Raw genomic sequence first — 17,684 nt, 5'->3', positions numbered from 1 at the left:
AAGAAAGTTTACCGTTTCCAGTCATATTTGGCTTGTTCTGCAAGTTCCTTCTGTAATTCTTCCAAGCGTTTCAGACACCGATCGGTTTCTTCCTGTTTTTCATTACTTTTCTGATTCCGATATTCTTGAATCTAAATAAACAAAAAAGAAAAAATTAGTGTCTCTTTCCCTCTCTCTCTCTCTCTCTCTCTCTCTCTCTCTCTCTCTCTCTCTCTCTCTCTCTCTTCGTCCCCGTCGAACCCTCTCAAACTATATATATTTCTCTTTCTTTCCTCTCCTCTCTCTCTCTCTCTCTCTGTCTGTCTGTCTCTCTCTCTCTCTCTCTCTATATATATATATATATATTATTCTTATTAATAATAACATTATTATTATTTATGTAAATACAGTAATATCTTGCTACTATGTGCAGACCGTTTCAGTCATATTAAATCTCATCGGACAATAAGAATTAAAATACAAAAATCAAAAAGGTTCAAGAACATTTTCAAATTTTGAGGATAGAAAATATGCTTCGACTGGCGTGAAGCAAAGTTAAAGTTCTTAATTTTTATATCTTTCTACCTGGAATATATATATATATATATATATATATATTAAATTTATTTATACAAACATTAATGGCTACATATGTGCATGCATGTTTCTGTAATCACCCGCGTTGGGGGATTACGTCTTCAGGCCAAGAATTACCGTCGAGAACTGATATTTCAAACAAAAACATTTTCTTATTTCGTTTACAAAGTTAGAATGTAACCTTGGTGGGAGTTATAAGCGGGGGGGGGGGCACAAGTGAGGTCATTGAAGATAATAAACATCTTTTTTATTTCCCTTTCTTTTTATCTATCCCATCTTTTGGTTTTTATGGCATAAGGTACTTGAGAATTTAGTATTTTTGTCTTGCAGTCCGTATATTAAAAACATTTCTTATGGTCACTGAGTACTGGCCGGTGTCTTTTAATCTACACCCATCCACACACATACATGTATACACACATACACACACGCACACATACACACACACAGACACACACACCCACACACACACACACACACACACACACACGTTAATACAGAAATTCAGAAGCGAATATATGCTGTTCGTTTTATTTTACTCACACACACGTACTGAAACTAGGCAATAACTATAACTACGCAAGAATAAAATTAAAATTAAAATTAAAATCAGGTAAATAAAACAAATAAGTAAAACAAAACAAAGCAAAATAAAAACAAAACAAAACCAATAAACAAACAAAATAAAAATAAACATAAAACCTCGAAAGTTATCAAAACTCCACATGTATACATATATATTAATATACGCATAAATACCTACACCTTGCTACACCCGCGCATATATACACACACATAAACACATACATAGACATATAATAGTCATATACAGTTTTAACAAGTTTACATCTATACCTACATTTTTAGTAATATCCATACGCGGAACCTCAAACCCAGACATCCATGTACACACTTGTGTAACATACATCATAACTGTTATTATATCAAAACTAATATTAATCCCACTAATAATCCTAATAATAATAATTCTTGTAATATTGATAATACTAATGACACCACCAATATCAATAATAATAACAATAATAAGACTGTACGATTGGGAACCCCAAAACTCGTGAACCCCAACCGGATACACGTCCCCATAAATCAACCCATATATATATATATATGTATATATATATATATATACATGCATATACATACATATATTTATAGATATACACATATACATACACATACATATACACATACACATACACATACACACAACATATACACATACATACATACATACATACATACATACATATACATACACACGTACACACATCTATATATATAAGCACACATACATATGTACACGTATATACATATATACATACACACATACATATACACACACGCACACGTGCACCAGCATACACACAATACATACACACATTCAGACCATCCGCAGGCGCAGACAACATCCCCATCCCGTCGTGTCTCCAAATCCCCACAGACGTATACGAGACACATACACATATAGATACCAACACAGACCCATGCATACACCCACATACACAAACACGCGCAGGGACACACAGAAACTCGCTCACTCACAACGCAGGAAAACACAGCAATACATGCACAAATGCAAAAACCTTTTTCAATAATAATAAGGTGCTTTTTTACTTCAGTAGTGTGGTAACCCCTTTATATATGGAACAGCATGCCACTACAGTCCACACGGGTGTACATATACATATATAACATACATGCATATATACTCAGACACCCATACATTCTTGTAATATACATTGCTACAACTATCATATACGATACAGCCTATTTTAATAGTTCAGAAATATATATGCATATATATACATATATACATACATACATATATACATCTACATCCATATACATACACATACACATACACACACATATATACATACACAAACATGCACGCATACATAAATACACTTATACATACATATTTACACAAAATACAGACATATATATATGTACACTGCCACCAAATGATACATCTAAAATAGAAATAGACATGAACTCATTTACTACATAATTCTCTTTTTCTATCAAACTCCACACGCATAGTTATATTACCCGCCCCCACCCGCTTGTTACCTTTTCCTAAGTTGTACGTTTTTTTACTACGTAAAAATTTATAGTGAATTCAGCTTGAAGTTCATAGGCCTATCCTCATATTAAGCAAGCACTCTTTCGATGGTTACGCAGATATACATAAGACGTATAACGATACAATAATAATATATAATAACATATGACAGAAATCAAAGTATTTAGGTTATACAAACTGAGTATACAAGCTTATATATTGTAGTACTTACCTTCATCTTTATTCATTCACCCTTATTTCTTTTTTCCCTTTTCCTTCATTCACCCTTCATTCCTTACTTTCTTTCATCTATTTATTCATTCATCCTTTTTTATTATTAATTTTCCTACCCAGGTATATAAAGATCATATATCCATACATGTATACACCCAAAAATACCCATATGCATACATTATTACGAGGTTCACCCAAAACAATCTATTACTCGTTTGGTTCAAATATACTTTCATAAAGGTATCTATTTAGGTTAGTACTATTATAACTGCTTGATGAAGTAGAATATTAAGCGACTTATGTAATCCATACGGGTAGGATCATAGTTGCGACCTCACTTATCCTCTTTGGGGGGATTATTTGATGGGGGATAGTTGTACTCATAGTTGCTCTGGTCTACTAATTTAGAGTTCTTTAAGTGCGTGTATTCTGGAATGTTTGCCGGATATAGCAGTTTCTTGTTTAATATTTAATAATTTATCCCTATCTTTAAACTTAGTTATCTCAAGTTTTTCTGATAAGCATAATGGACATGGTGAGTTCAATGAGTGGTAAGTATCGGCCCTCCTAATAATCTTCCATTCTATACTAGGCGTTTTATTTTCTCTAACTAATTTCCAGTAATATAACGATAAGGAAGTGTCCTTTTCATATGTTTGATTATTCATCGAGCGTGTATGTCCATAGAATCTATTTTTGAAAGTCATTTGGGTACTACCTATGTAGAATCTTTCGTCCCTATATATATATATATATATATATATATATATATATATATATATATATATATATATATATATATATATATATATTGATAATCGATAAATCCGATGAAAGAAGGAAGAGGCGAATTGATCAAAGGTTAACGCTTTATAAAGTCTTATATGAAAAGTGCATTTTAGAAGTTTTATTGCCGTACAAGCAGAAAGGCCAATCATATAAAATCAACAGTGGGCTTTTTGATATGACAGGGGTGCTTTCGACAATTGCACCATGATACTTGACTTTTTGTTATTATTTTAAACTGAAATTAAAGCCATTATCACCATACACGCAGTAGGTTCTTTGATATGACAGGGGCGCGTTCGAAATAAATGTTACTGTTAAGAGCACAATTGATCAATAATACTAAATATTTCCATTTTAAACTTAAATTAAGGCCGTTATATATAGAAATGATTTCACTAACAACAATAGGGTTACTACAGGGCAATGTAGACTACAATGTATTGTGAACTAAGTAATTGCAGAGAGGTATGTGAAGCTTCCTCCCGGTGCACCGCGATGGGTTCCCGACTAGAGTAGGCAATCAATCGATTTGATTGAAAAATGCGCGATTTTATAATATAATGCTGTGTTAGGATCAAAATCAGACTGGTTTTCTTTAATCGAAGTATTGCGATTATCGAGTCTCGATACTTATTAGAGGCATTTCGATACAAAACTTATACAAAATACCCCTATACACATAAAGTACATTAGTTTGAAATTTAAAAAAATAGACCGAAATGTTTTGGAGTCCAAAGGAAACAAACTCACACACACACACACAAATTGCCTTTTATATATATATATATATATATATATATATATATATATATATATATATGTGTGTGTGTGTGTGTGTGTGTGTGTGGATGTGTGTGGATGTGTGTTTGTGTGTGTGTGTGTGTGTTGTTTTGAAAAAAGAAAGGCCGAATGAATTTATGAAATGATCAACGTTTCGTCCCTATTGTAGAGGACATCTTCAGGATATTAAAAGGAAAAATGCAAAAAAGAAAACGATCATAGACCATACGAAAATGAAAAGGAAACAGTGTTAGAATCCTACCCATATCCGGATGGAAACTATGTGTGTGTATGGGAAGGTTGGGTTGGTAAATGTCTATATATACACTTAAATAAATTAAATAAATACGTTAAATAAATATGTACACTTTTTTCTCTAAACTTATTCATTTTGTTGAATTATTTAAGGATTAAGGAAAAACGGTTAACCAGGATCTGTTTTGATATTTGGTTCTCTGATTATTATTTTCCCTATGCTAGGGGCTAAATGGTAGAAGCCTTTTCTTTGCGTAATAGTATCAGTATTTAATATTAGTGCTGACTCTAAAAGTCTTCTTTTAGCTCTATCTATCACGTATTTTATAATTTTCGCATGATCTAAATTAAATGAATGATCGTATTCTGCACAATGGCAAAAGAGTGCATTTAGGGCGTTACCATTCCTTATATCTCTTCTATGTTCGTAAAGTCTTAGTGTCAATTTACGCTGTCTCACCTATGTATGCTTGTGATAATTGTTACATGGGATGGAATATATACCGGCATTGGATGTGAGGGTTTGGGGAGAGTGCTTGGTAGTTTGTAATGCCTGTTTTATTATTGTGGAAGTTGTTTGTATCAAGTGAAAAGCAAGTCTATTAAGAGTGTCGTAGATTTTTGTATTTTTAGTGTGGGTGGAAATGAAAAGATGTCTGTTTAATAGTAAGGTATTTGTTTTATTTTTCTGTCCGTTTATATTATAGTGTATTTTCGTAGCTTTTTTTCTTTGCGTAATAAATGAAATAGGATGGGTTCTGTATTTTTTTTTAAACATTCGTAACGTATTGAATTTCATCATTAAGATATTGGGGGCTGCATATTCTAAAGGCACGCAAGAAAAAACCAATAATCATGCCAGTCTTTATTTTATTATTGTGGCGCGAGTAGTAGTGAATATAATCGTTTTTATGTTTTGTCTTTCTATGTACTTTGAAACTCAGATCGATTTCTGATCTGATGAGGAGTATATCTAGAAAAGCTAGGGAGTGGTATGGTTCGGATTCGTGTGTAAATTTTATGGACGGTTCTACTGAATTTAATTTATTTCTAAGTTGTTCTATTTGTGCGTGTATGGGGAGAAAAATAAGAATATCATCTATATATCTAAAGTATGTGGAGTTTTTAGATAGTCTGAATTTGAAAGAATTGGTCTCTAGGAATTCTAAAAATAAGCAAGCTACTACACCACTAAGGGGGTTACCCCTAGCGAGTCCAAATTTTTGTCTGTAGTAGGAATTATTAAACTGAAAATAGGTTATATCGGTGATGAGTTTTATTATTTGTATTAATGTATCCGAGGAAAAAGGTAGATAGGTTTTAATTTTGTTTAGGTGCTTGTGTAGTAGATTAAGGCATTTTTTTATAGGAATATTAGTGGTTTTATTTTGTATGCCCATATTTTTTATTTTGTTTAGTATACGGCCTCCCCAAAACACATAAAGTATACGGCCTTTAGTATACGGCCTCCCCCAAAACACATAAATAAAACATCCCTATGCGATTTATAAATTAGCACGAGCTATTGCCCAAATTTTAACTCCACTAATGGGCACTGTCAGCACTTCACATATTAAAAACTCTGGCGACCTCCTAAATAAAATAAAAAAAAAATGTCTGTCCCTAGTTAAATGGGACCTAATAGTAAAAAGAGAGAAATCCAATATGAGAACCTTCATATTTTAATTGTAAAGTTTAACTTACGGTTTTAATTTTCTTTCTCTTATATATATATATATATATATATATATATATATATATATATATATATATATATATATATATATATTAGTATTGGGACGCGTAATCGGAATCGGAAAAGGAAAATCAGAACTTTTGCGGGTATCGGAATCGATATCGGAATCGGAAAATTGAAGCCTAATTTCCTATTCCAAACCGATTGTTTTTTATGAGGACGCCCTCCCCATGTTAAAATTGGTTTTCTAAAGACCAACATTATTATTCAGAAATTCGTTCGTAACAATGGGAGGGGGTGTTGTGAAATATTTTGTTCTTACATCGTTTTCTCATTTTGCCTAACCAATTGTCGACTATTTTCAACTGTTCAGGAAAACTTTCAAGTAACATGTTGTACACTACCGGCAAACTGATACAATTTGGTTTTATTTTAAAATCAAAATTAATCTTTTTGCAATCAATCATAAGAAAACATTTGAGAAAAAATATACGCGGAAATTACCCGGGGGTTTATGTAATAATTTGAAAATTTACAAAAAAACAAAAAAGAAACCAAATAAAAAAAAAACAAAAAACAAATCGCTAATTAAATATTTATAAATTTTTAAAGAATCGGAATCGGGAATCGTATTGGAATCGAAAATTTAGAACGGAATCGGTAATTGTATCGGGTTCAGGAGAAATTTTTGAATCGTCCCATCATTAATATATATATATATATATATATATATATATATATATATATATATATATATATATATATATAATTTATTTATTTATACAAACATTGATGGCTACATATGTGCATACATGTTTCTGTAATCACGCGCGCTGGGGGATTAGGTCTTCCGGCCAAGAATTATCGTATAGTAGCGCATATAGGCATATATATATATACATATATATATATATATATATATATATATATATGTATATATATATGTATATATATATATATATATATATATATATATATATATATATATATAGTATTTTATTAAAAAGAACTATACATTATGTAGTAAAGTTACATAATTGCAAGAAAACGAATTTGAGTTCGAAATTCCGTAGATAATGACTTCGACATAAAAATTCCCGAATTCGACAAAACACACCTGACGAAAGTCGGAGCTTATATCAGCTGAAACGTTGTGAAAAATAATCTCCAGGATGAGAGCAGTATTCTGATTAATTCAAGCGAAGCATATCAGATTTATGTTTGGAATACAATTTTTTTTTATTTCTTTATTTTTGTTATGTTTTTTATTTATTTATTTTTTTTATTTTGTTGCAAAAGATTCGCATGCGTTGTAAAAAAAAACTTGTTACAATATCTTTTTTTGTTGTTGTTTTCTTCCCATTTTCTTAGCATAGAAATCTCCTATTTTTATTACCTGAAGAGGGAGATGTGAGGTTTTATTATCATGCCGAACATTATCAGCGCCAGGCTAAGTTGTGTGGAGAAGTAATAAATCATGAATAAATTAAAGGAAAAAAAAACATGAATTAACAAATAAATAAAAGTAAAAAAAAATTGTCATTCTGAAGCGCTACGTCAAATTTTTGGCAAAAATCATTGCATACATTTAATCTTTCATGATTTTCTATTCTAAAATAATTGAAAGAATTCTGCAGTTAGTTTCGTGTTCTCATTTACTTAAGATCGGGTCGTTAACACACACACACACACACACACACACACACACATATATATATATATAATCTTCTAGTCTGGGTACCCGGCGTTGCCCGGGTGTTTTGGAGGTGTGTGTTGAGCAAAAAATAAATAAATAAATAAAGTGGTAGTAGGTAGGCAGGCTCGAACCCGTACCGCTAAGGAAGAAAATAATGTGAAAAAAACATACATACACACATACATACATGCATACATACATACATACATTTAAACAGACAGGTGAGATTTATATAATAGATTATATAAATCTCACCTGTCTGTTTAAATGTATGTATATCTGCTTAAAACTTTTGATCAGCGGCTACGGATGTTGACGAAACCGGTATCGTTTTGAAGCGCGACCCTTCGGGCGATAAATATCGAAAAAATGGCTGAAAACATTATTTCCTTCACCAACAACTGCGCACTTTTCTACAAGCTGGGGTCAATTTTTTCGCTGATATTTTCGAAAGTCATCCCCTATGTTCGACTGACTAGCCTTAATTTAAACCATCGCCACTTCCGGTTTGGCGATGGACGCAACAGCAAAAACGTCACGCTTTTTTTCATGTTTTTTCCTCCTTTGCGGTACGGTTTCGAGCCTACCTGCCTACTACCACTTTTTTTTTCTTTTTTTTTTTTTTTTTGCTCAACACACATATCCAAACACCCGGGTAACGCCGGGCAGCCAGGCTAGTTAAATATGTATATGTATATACACTCCTGATCAAAAATTTAGGATCACTTGAAAATCTTTAAAAGGAAACCATTTTTTAAGGATAAATTTAAACTTCTCCCACGAATACTACAACCTAGAAACTTATGAACAAAAAAAAGCTACATTCCAAACATTTAATTCAGAAATTTACATTTTTATAAAATGAGGCATTTTACACTTGATCAAAATTATATGACCAGGGTTATAAAGTCTACAAAATTGTAAGAAAAGTGTATGAAAACATTCAACAACTGAATGTAATAATGAGTTCTACCTCCACTGCTTTTGATGACTTCAAAAATTCTTTGGGGCATGCTAGAAATAAGTATTTCCATTAATGTGTGGAGGATGTTGCTTTAGCTTCTGAAGATGGCTTGATGAAGTTCATTTGTTTATATATATTCTTTGTTATTTCGATAAACATCTCTTATCGCCCATTCCCAAACATTTTTAATGTGTTCAAGTCCTGTAAGCATGAAGGATGTCACAAGAAATATACCCCATTTTCTTGCATAAAGGTCAAGATCTGTCGTGCAGCGTGGATTGCCGCATTATCGTGTTGGAATAAGCATCTATCCCCACACGAATGATGGCCCTCCGTCATCAACAATGTTTTTTGTAGCATGCTAACATAACCAGCTGCTGTCTGACGACCCTGCATCACCTGGAATTTCATCGTCCCTCTGTTAGAAAACCATTAGGCACCCTTCACCATTACGACGTGTGGAGAAAATTTCAGGAGGGATGTTTTCGTTATGCTAATATTGTTAGAAGCCACCAGGACCATCTAGATTGATTTTTTTATTAACATAAAACAGGACTTTCTTCCACTTCCCAATGTCCCATGTTTAGTATTCACGACCAAACCTTAAGTGGTCCACCTCGTGATGTGGAAGCAGGCGAGGAATTTGGTTACACTTTTTATTTGTCATGCCTTTTTGTCGTAAGTACCGTCTGATGGTCACTGGACTGCAATGCTCACCTATGACTGCCTTAATTTGACTAGAAGAAAGTCCCATATCTTTTACAACAACCCATCTTATTCTTCTACTCAGTACAGGAGAAAATTATTGGGACCTGCCAGGGAATTTGGCTTTTCCCTAATTCTCACTGTTCTTTAGAAAGTTGTCAATCACAGTTTTTCTGCCCTTTACCTTAACTGCTATTGCCCGCTGTGACAAACCTTGGTCGTGTAAATCTAGAATTCGAGCACGTTAACCGTCGGTAAGTTTGCTAGCCTTAGGCATGGTGACACCTTTACGCAGTGATTGCTTATCTGTAACTGAACTAAAAAGCAATTTATAACCCTGGTCTTATAATTTTAGTCAAGTGTAAAATACCTCATTTTATAAAAATGTAATTTTTTTTAATTAAATGTTTGGAATGTAGCCTTTTCCCCCATAACCTTTAAAGTTGTAGCATTCGTAACCTTAAGTGGGAAAAGTTTAAAATCTATCCTGAAAAGGGTTTCGTTTTAAAGATTTTTAAATGGTCTTAAATTTTTGATCAGAAGTGAATTTATGTACATGTATAAATGCATATGCATATGTATATATATATATATATATATATATATATATATATATATATATATATATATATATATATATATATATATGTGTGTGTGTGTGTGTGTGTGTGTGTATAAATCTCTCTCTCTCTATATATATATATATATATATATGTGTGTGTGTGTGTGTGTGTGTGTGTGTGTGTGTGTGTGGGTGGGTGTATATATATATATATATATATATATATATATATACATATATATATATATATAAACTGCGTTAATCGCTTTATTTCAGATTAGTAAAATATCAATATTTCACTAAATATACGCCATACAAAAATGAAAATTCTCTGACCAAATGACTGTTTCAAGGTTAGTTATTACCCAAAATTTTATTCAAATCCATGCGAGATTCACGAAGTTATGACATTTAATTTATTATCAAGTAATTTATACTGTCCATCGCATTATTGCAAGTCTTTTAAAATGCAAAAAAGGGCGATTAACGGTTATTGAAAATGAAAGGATTGTTAATGGACTATTCAAGAAAGATTTAGATATGAAGCTAGAAAAGGTATCAAAGAACATTGGCTTCATTCGTGAACAATCCCTACACCAAATGCAGAAAGGATAAGGGCACCAGGAGAAGCCTTTCACATGGTGATATTCGGAAAATTCATAGGGAAGTCAAACAGAACCAGTGCTTCCACATTTGCAAGGGCTGGAATCGCTCCAAGATCCATACAGGCCCAATGTAATTTGAATGAGATTGCAAGGAACATCAAAACTATTCCAAGGCCTCCATTGAGCAAACAACATTAGGAAAAACGAAAGGCTTGGGCACAGAATTACATGAAAATGGATTTCCAACGTGTCCTATTTACAGATGAGACCCGTGCTACTCTTGACGGTCCGGATGGATGGACCAAAGTTTGGAACTCGAACGTTACTCCAACCCCTTACAGAGTCCATCGTCAACGAGGGGGTGCAGTCATCATGTTTTGGACAGGAATCATTAGGGATAAGTTTGTTTGACATTCTGAGTTCCAGAGGGGGTCAAACTTACCAGCAATGCGTACACGGCCTTATTGGATAAACATTTGTCACCATGGCTAGATGACCTACCATTGTCACGCGCTTTCAGATGATTTTTATGCATGACAATGCACCATCCCATTCTGTTAGGCGACTGCAGCCTTCCTTGAATCTATGGGCTTTGTTCTCCGGACCTTAACCACATTGAATATCTCTGGTCAATAATAGAAAGAGGAGTTTATGAGAGAGGAGAACAATTAACTTCAAAGGATGCATTGTGGAGAACATAGTTGATATTGCTAGAGCCATAACTATTTTTTGAGATCAAACAATTTACTACTCCGGGGAACAAAAGGTTGTTTTATGTTATTTATGATGGATATGTCGCTAAAAAATTAATTTATTTGAGGCTTAGCACTTTATATGTACTTTTTCTTATTATTCTTTGACAGAAAAATAAGATATAAAAATAAAGTTCGCATGACACTGTTTTTTGTCCGAAAACAACCTGCAATGAAGCGATGGACAGTGGAAATTCCACGTTAAAGAATAAAATGCCATAACTTTGTGAATATCTCATGAATTTGAATAAAAATTTGAGAAATAATTAACCATGGTGTATATATATATATATATATATATATATATATATATATATATATATATATATATTAAGTAATGTGATTGATAATTTAAAATTTTTAAAAAATCAAATTAAAAATCCGTTTCATAAGAAGGAACAACCAAAAGTACGCTAACGGAAATAATTTATTACACGGACGTCCCCCCTTTTAAAATTCATCATTCAAAGAGGTGAAAAACTATAGCAAACATGTATATGGGTATTTTAACCATAGTTCCTGATTTCAAAAGGCGAAAAATTAAAAGATATATCTGCCTTACTTTTAATGCTAGGTTTATTCATGGTGTCTTTTAAATTTAATAAAACAAAATTTGCTGACGAGGAGACCTTTCTTTTTAAAAAACTATATGTAATAATTATTGTTCGTAACTGGATGTCTACCACAATAAAAAGCACTGTTTTCCGAAACGATCGTACAGATAATTGATTTTGTTGTTGTTCCTTCTTATGAAACGGATTTTTAATTTAATTATAATTTGATTTTTTAAAAATTTTAAATTATCAATCACATTACTTAATATATATATATATATATATATATAAATATATTTATATATATATATATATATATATATATATATACCATGGTTAATTATTTCCCAAAGTTTTATTCAAATTCATGAGATATCCACGAAGTTATGGCATTTTATTCTTTAATATTGAATTAGCTCTAGGATATTTACCTATCGAGCTTATTATATATCTAAATTACAACGAGCACTTTCTCTTTCCTGTATTTTAATTAAACTGGTAATTTCACTATTACATTAAAATACACTCAGCTTTTTAGACTATTGCTCTGATCTCCTTTAAATTATATATATATATAAAGCTCTGCGTGTGTGTGTGTGTGTGTGTGTGTGTGTGTGTGTGTGTGTGTGTGTGTGTGTGTGTGTGTGTGGTCACGAATAGGCTCCTATATGGTTGACTATTTCAAAAACTGATTACATATAATGATAGAAGATGTATCGAGACAGAAGAATGGGTATATTTGATCTGGCAGAACGGTGGTTCATAAAAATTGTGGGGCCTGCGTTCGCGCCTGGTTCACAAAGTATTGAAATAAAAAATGTAAAATAAAAAAAATACGTTTACAAATGTTTTTGATATAGATGTACATAAGAATACTTTGATAAGTATGTTTTAACTTAAATAGGATCCCTATTTAAGTTAAAACATACTTATCAAAGTATTCTTATGTACATCTATATCAAAAACATTTGTAAACGTATTTTTTTTATTTTACATTTTTTATTTCAATACTTTGTTTGTATAATAAAATTGTGGGGTCTCCGTTCGCATCTGGCCTCCATAGAATGGAAATAGGCAGAAACTTTTATAAAGACTTTTCATATCTATCTGCGTAAGTACACTTTGATAATTATGTTTCAGTTTAAAAAAATATGGTATAATAAAATTATGGGGTGTTCGTTCGCGCCTCGCCTCCATAGAATGGAAATATGTCAGAAAGCTTGCCATAAGGAAAAAAAATCAAGACTGTAGAATAAAATATACAAGTAAATTTATTGTTCAACAGAATACTCCAAAAACAATTTTTTTAAAAATCCTTATTCCGCAGAGTTTCAATAAATATTCTTTTCTATAGAAGAAAGAAAGAAATTAGCAAATTATTATTATAGCCGAATTAAGAATTTGCTGATTATAGCATTAAATTAAATGGTATTTTATGATGGTTTGTCATAAATTGCAAAACAACAATGTTCATGTTCATTAAAACATATAAAAATAGAGATGAAATGTGGGAAAAAAAAAACAAATCGGATGTTAAAGATCCAGAGGTTATGAACGCTCACTCGATTGTAAATCCAGAAAGCGTAGAAATTTTTGAATTTATTTAACCTATTTGTTTTTTTTTCATTTTTATTTATTTATTTATTTTATTTTTATTTTATTTTTTATTTTCATTTTTTTTCATATTTATTTATTTATTTTTATTTTATTTTATTTTCATTTTTTTTCATATTTATTCATTTTATTTTTTTATTTATTATTTTTTTCCATATTTATTCATTTCGTTTTTATTTTATTTTTTATTTTTTTATTTTTATTTTTTTTTCATTTTTATTTATTTATTTATTTTATTTTTATTTTATTTTTATTTTTATTTTTTTCATATTTATTTATTTATTTTATTTTTATTTTTATATTTTTATTTTTTTTCATTTTTATTTTTTTATTCATTTTATTTTTATTTCATTTTTTATTCTTTTCGTATTTATTTATTTATTTATTTTATTTTATTTTTTTTCATTTTTAATTATTTATTTATTTTATTTTTATTTTATTTCTTTATTTTTTATTTTTTCATTTTTATTTATTTGTTTATTTTATTTTATTTTATTATTTTATTGTTTTTCATTTTTATTTATTTATCTATTTTTATTGTATTTTTATTTTTTTTTTTTTTTTTAAATTCACAATCAAGTGAGTCTTCATGCACTCTGGACCTTTTATAAATTAAGACGGTACAGCGAAACAGTTGTCTGTAAAAGAACTGAATAAATTGGTCACCCTCACACAACTTGTCAGTGGAGCTCTCTAATAAGAGAATTAACTGGTTTCCACTTAGTCTAAAAGTCCGATGCATAAAAGAAAAAAAAAACTCGTTCCATAAAAACATCGAAACCTGACCCCTTTTTCATACCTGGATGCACCCTCTGCTTCTTCTTACCTTTTGTTTGTTACGATTTCTTTCTTGTTTCTTCTTCTCTAAAGTCAACTTTATTTTTTCTTCTGCTTCTTTCCTCTTTTCCTCTTGAAGATGTATTTCCAAAACCATCTGTTCGTATTTTTGTTCGCGCCATTTCGAAACCTGTGGAACAAAAAAAAAAAAAATAATAATAATTAAAAAAAAACAAAAAAGATGCATAGTGAGTAGTGGTGGAACAATTCCAATATTTTTCCCGATTCCGATACAATAACCGACTCCATACTAAATCCTCGATTCCAATACAATTGCCGATTCCGATTCTTTATAAATCTCTAAATATTTAATTATAATTTGTTATTTTTTCCCGATCACCGAAAACTCATGTTAAATGTGCAGATTTTTTTCTCAAACGTAAACTACACTTGTGAGGGATGATCTATCGGTTTTACTTTTACTATTGATTTAAAACCAATAAATATTTATTATTTTATCATTACCAACAGCAAATTTTGGAAGATTTTGCTTTAAAAAAAATAAACAAAATAAACTAAAAAAACATAATAAATAAAGGAATCGTTTTGGCATCGGAAAATAGTCACAAATTGTTCTTATTCCGATACTCCTACACGTTCTGATTTTTCTGGTTCCCGATTCCGATAAATTGTCCCAATATTAATAGAGGAATTATCTACCTCCGGATTCCTAATTCGGCTATACATAACTGCTGTGGGGAACCACCCTCTGAATGGACTCAACCACTGTTCCGGAGTTAACCTCACGTGTTCGGTGGAACATAATCTTTTTATGATGTAACCTTTTGTTTGTCTTTTGTTAATACACGTCTAAACTTACACCGTTCTTCTGCTTCCATTTTAAAGCTAATACCAAGCCATAACAATAACACAATTTAATAGACTTTTTCATAAGAAACTCAACACTCTCATTAGATATTCTACGCAGGTTTCCAACATTTAAACTACGTAGTCTAACCTGCAACTGAATTTTTTGGGGAAGTCATTCCTTTATTTGAAGCGAGGTTTTTATTGACCAGATGACCCCTTGACGCCAACGCAGTGAGGTCATAGGGACCAGTGCTTTTATTAAGACATTATATCTTTTTTAGTGATTCCCAACCTTTCAAATATGGCGATTCATTTTAGAACAAGCAACGAAGAAGCGACTCAATCCTTAAAACATCTTATATATTTAATTGGTGCAAAAATAATGCCGTTTTTTGACCATTAGAATCGACACATTTTGGCCAACGAGAAACAAGTTTATTTATCCGATTAGCATAGAAATCCAGAGTTCTAGAAACGATGAAGTCATTGAAGGCCAATTCGGCATCATCTCGGCTTTTGAAGCATTTTTCGCGCAGGAAGTTGTCGAGATGCGTAAAAAAGTGATAATCGGTGCGCGAGAGGTTCGATAGATATAGCAGATGGGGCAATGTCTTGTAGCCCAATTCGTTCAGCTTCTGCAGGGTCAGTTGAGCAACATGCGGGCGAGCGTTGTCATGGAAGAGAATTGGTTCCTTCATATTGACCAATCTCGGGCACATACGTTTGGCACTTCCTCAATTTGTCGCCAGTACTTCGCCGTCGTTTCGCCCGGATTCGAGAAGCGTGATGGATGAGACCGGCCGCAGATCACAAAATAGTCACCATAGTCTTTTTTTTGTGCAATTCCGTCGCCGGTTTTCGTAGCGAATCCACTTTTCATCACACGTCACAATCCGTTCGGGAATGAGGTCGTTTTTGTTGCGCAGAAGGAACATAGAAGACACCTCAAAACGACGATTTTTTTTTTATTATTATTATTATCGTTCAATTCATGCAGCACCCATTTATCCAACGTTTTTTTCTTTCCTATTTTAATGACGAACGACTGTGGAGTTGCCGACCTCAAGTTCAACTGCAACTTCTCAATTAAGGCTTTCAAATGTTCGTTATCAACCGTCTTCATCTTCGAGACTCTCGTCATCATTGCGAAATTTCTTAAACTACCGTTGTGCCACACGTTCTTTAGTGGTTCCTGAGCCAAACGCATCATTGACATCATGAGCTGTCTCGGCAGCTTTTCGGCCTAGTTTGAACTAGAACAAGAAAACCGTGCATATTTGAATTTTGTTCACGCTGTCGAAAAGCCTGCAAAAAAGAATGGAGAGATTGAGAACGATAACGAATAAGACGATTCGATAGAGTGAAAAACGTGCTTCAAAATGATATTTTACATGGCAATATATATCAATGAGATACATTAGAAATCATATATAAAAGTAACATATGTGAGAAAACGATATTGTTTTCGCATGAACCTTATATATATATATATATATATATATATATATATATATATATATATATATATATATATATATATTCATTTTTTGTACAACAAACTATTTTGCGATTATTTATTCGTAAAGTAACTATATATTCCGTAAATTCGTGATTAATTTTAAATTTATGCAAAAACATTCCAAATATGCTACAGAAATTAATTAATTGCAAATCAATTTAAAATTATTCGAACACACATACTTCCACCGTAATGTAAAGTATGTTTATGAACTGGCCTTAATGAAATGGCTGGTATTGCTTTTTTTTAAAACTAGCAATTCTATCCTGGGCTCCATTGTTATGACACACTTGTCTTCCACATTTAATTGATTTTGGTACTTATTTTTAAGGATGAAGTTTGGAGTATGCTGCTTCACATAAGTTGTTTGGAAAAACAATAATTTCCTTATTGTAATTTTGGATATTAACATGAATTTTGCAGAGCTTTTTGCATAAAATTCTCATAATCAATGTTATCATAGTGTTTTATATAATATTCACATTGGACTAAAAATCAATTAGCAACCTCATGGCATTAGTGTCGCGACCCACTAGTTTGGAACCACTGGCATAGACCTTTATTTTTTTTACTCAGAAATTGAAGGTAAATTTCAGAGATATAAATTTGTAAAGGTATGAAACAACTTGATTTTTTGCCTATTTCCATCT

At 31.6% G+C, this 17,684-nt stretch overlaps 1 protein-coding gene across 1 annotated transcript in view; it reads right to left on the bottom strand.

The window, feature by feature from the left end:
* The window catches only part of LOC145263078 (coiled-coil domain-containing protein 148-like), a 415,858-nt gene that overhangs the window by 218,207 nt on the left and 179,967 nt on the right, over nucleotides 1-17,684 (bottom strand). The window contains exons 8-9 of the mRNA XM_080119947.1: nucleotides 14,695-14,835; nucleotides 13-131 (exon numbers count right to left, since the gene is read on the bottom strand). Of these exons, the coding sequence (XP_079976073.1) occupies nucleotides 13-131; nucleotides 14,695-14,835 (260 nt within the window). The remainder of the gene's footprint in view (nucleotides 1-12; nucleotides 132-14,694; nucleotides 14,836-17,684) is intronic.

Source organism: Euprymna scolopes, chromosome 38 (assembly GCF_053919585.1).
Source record: "Euprymna scolopes isolate OS-2025 chromosome 38, ASM5391958v1, whole genome shotgun sequence".
Lineage (NCBI taxonomy): Eukaryota > Metazoa > Mollusca > Cephalopoda > Sepiida > Sepiolidae > Euprymna > Euprymna scolopes.
Note: the sequence above shows the minus strand (reverse complement) of the source record. Positions and strands in the feature narration are given on the sequence as shown.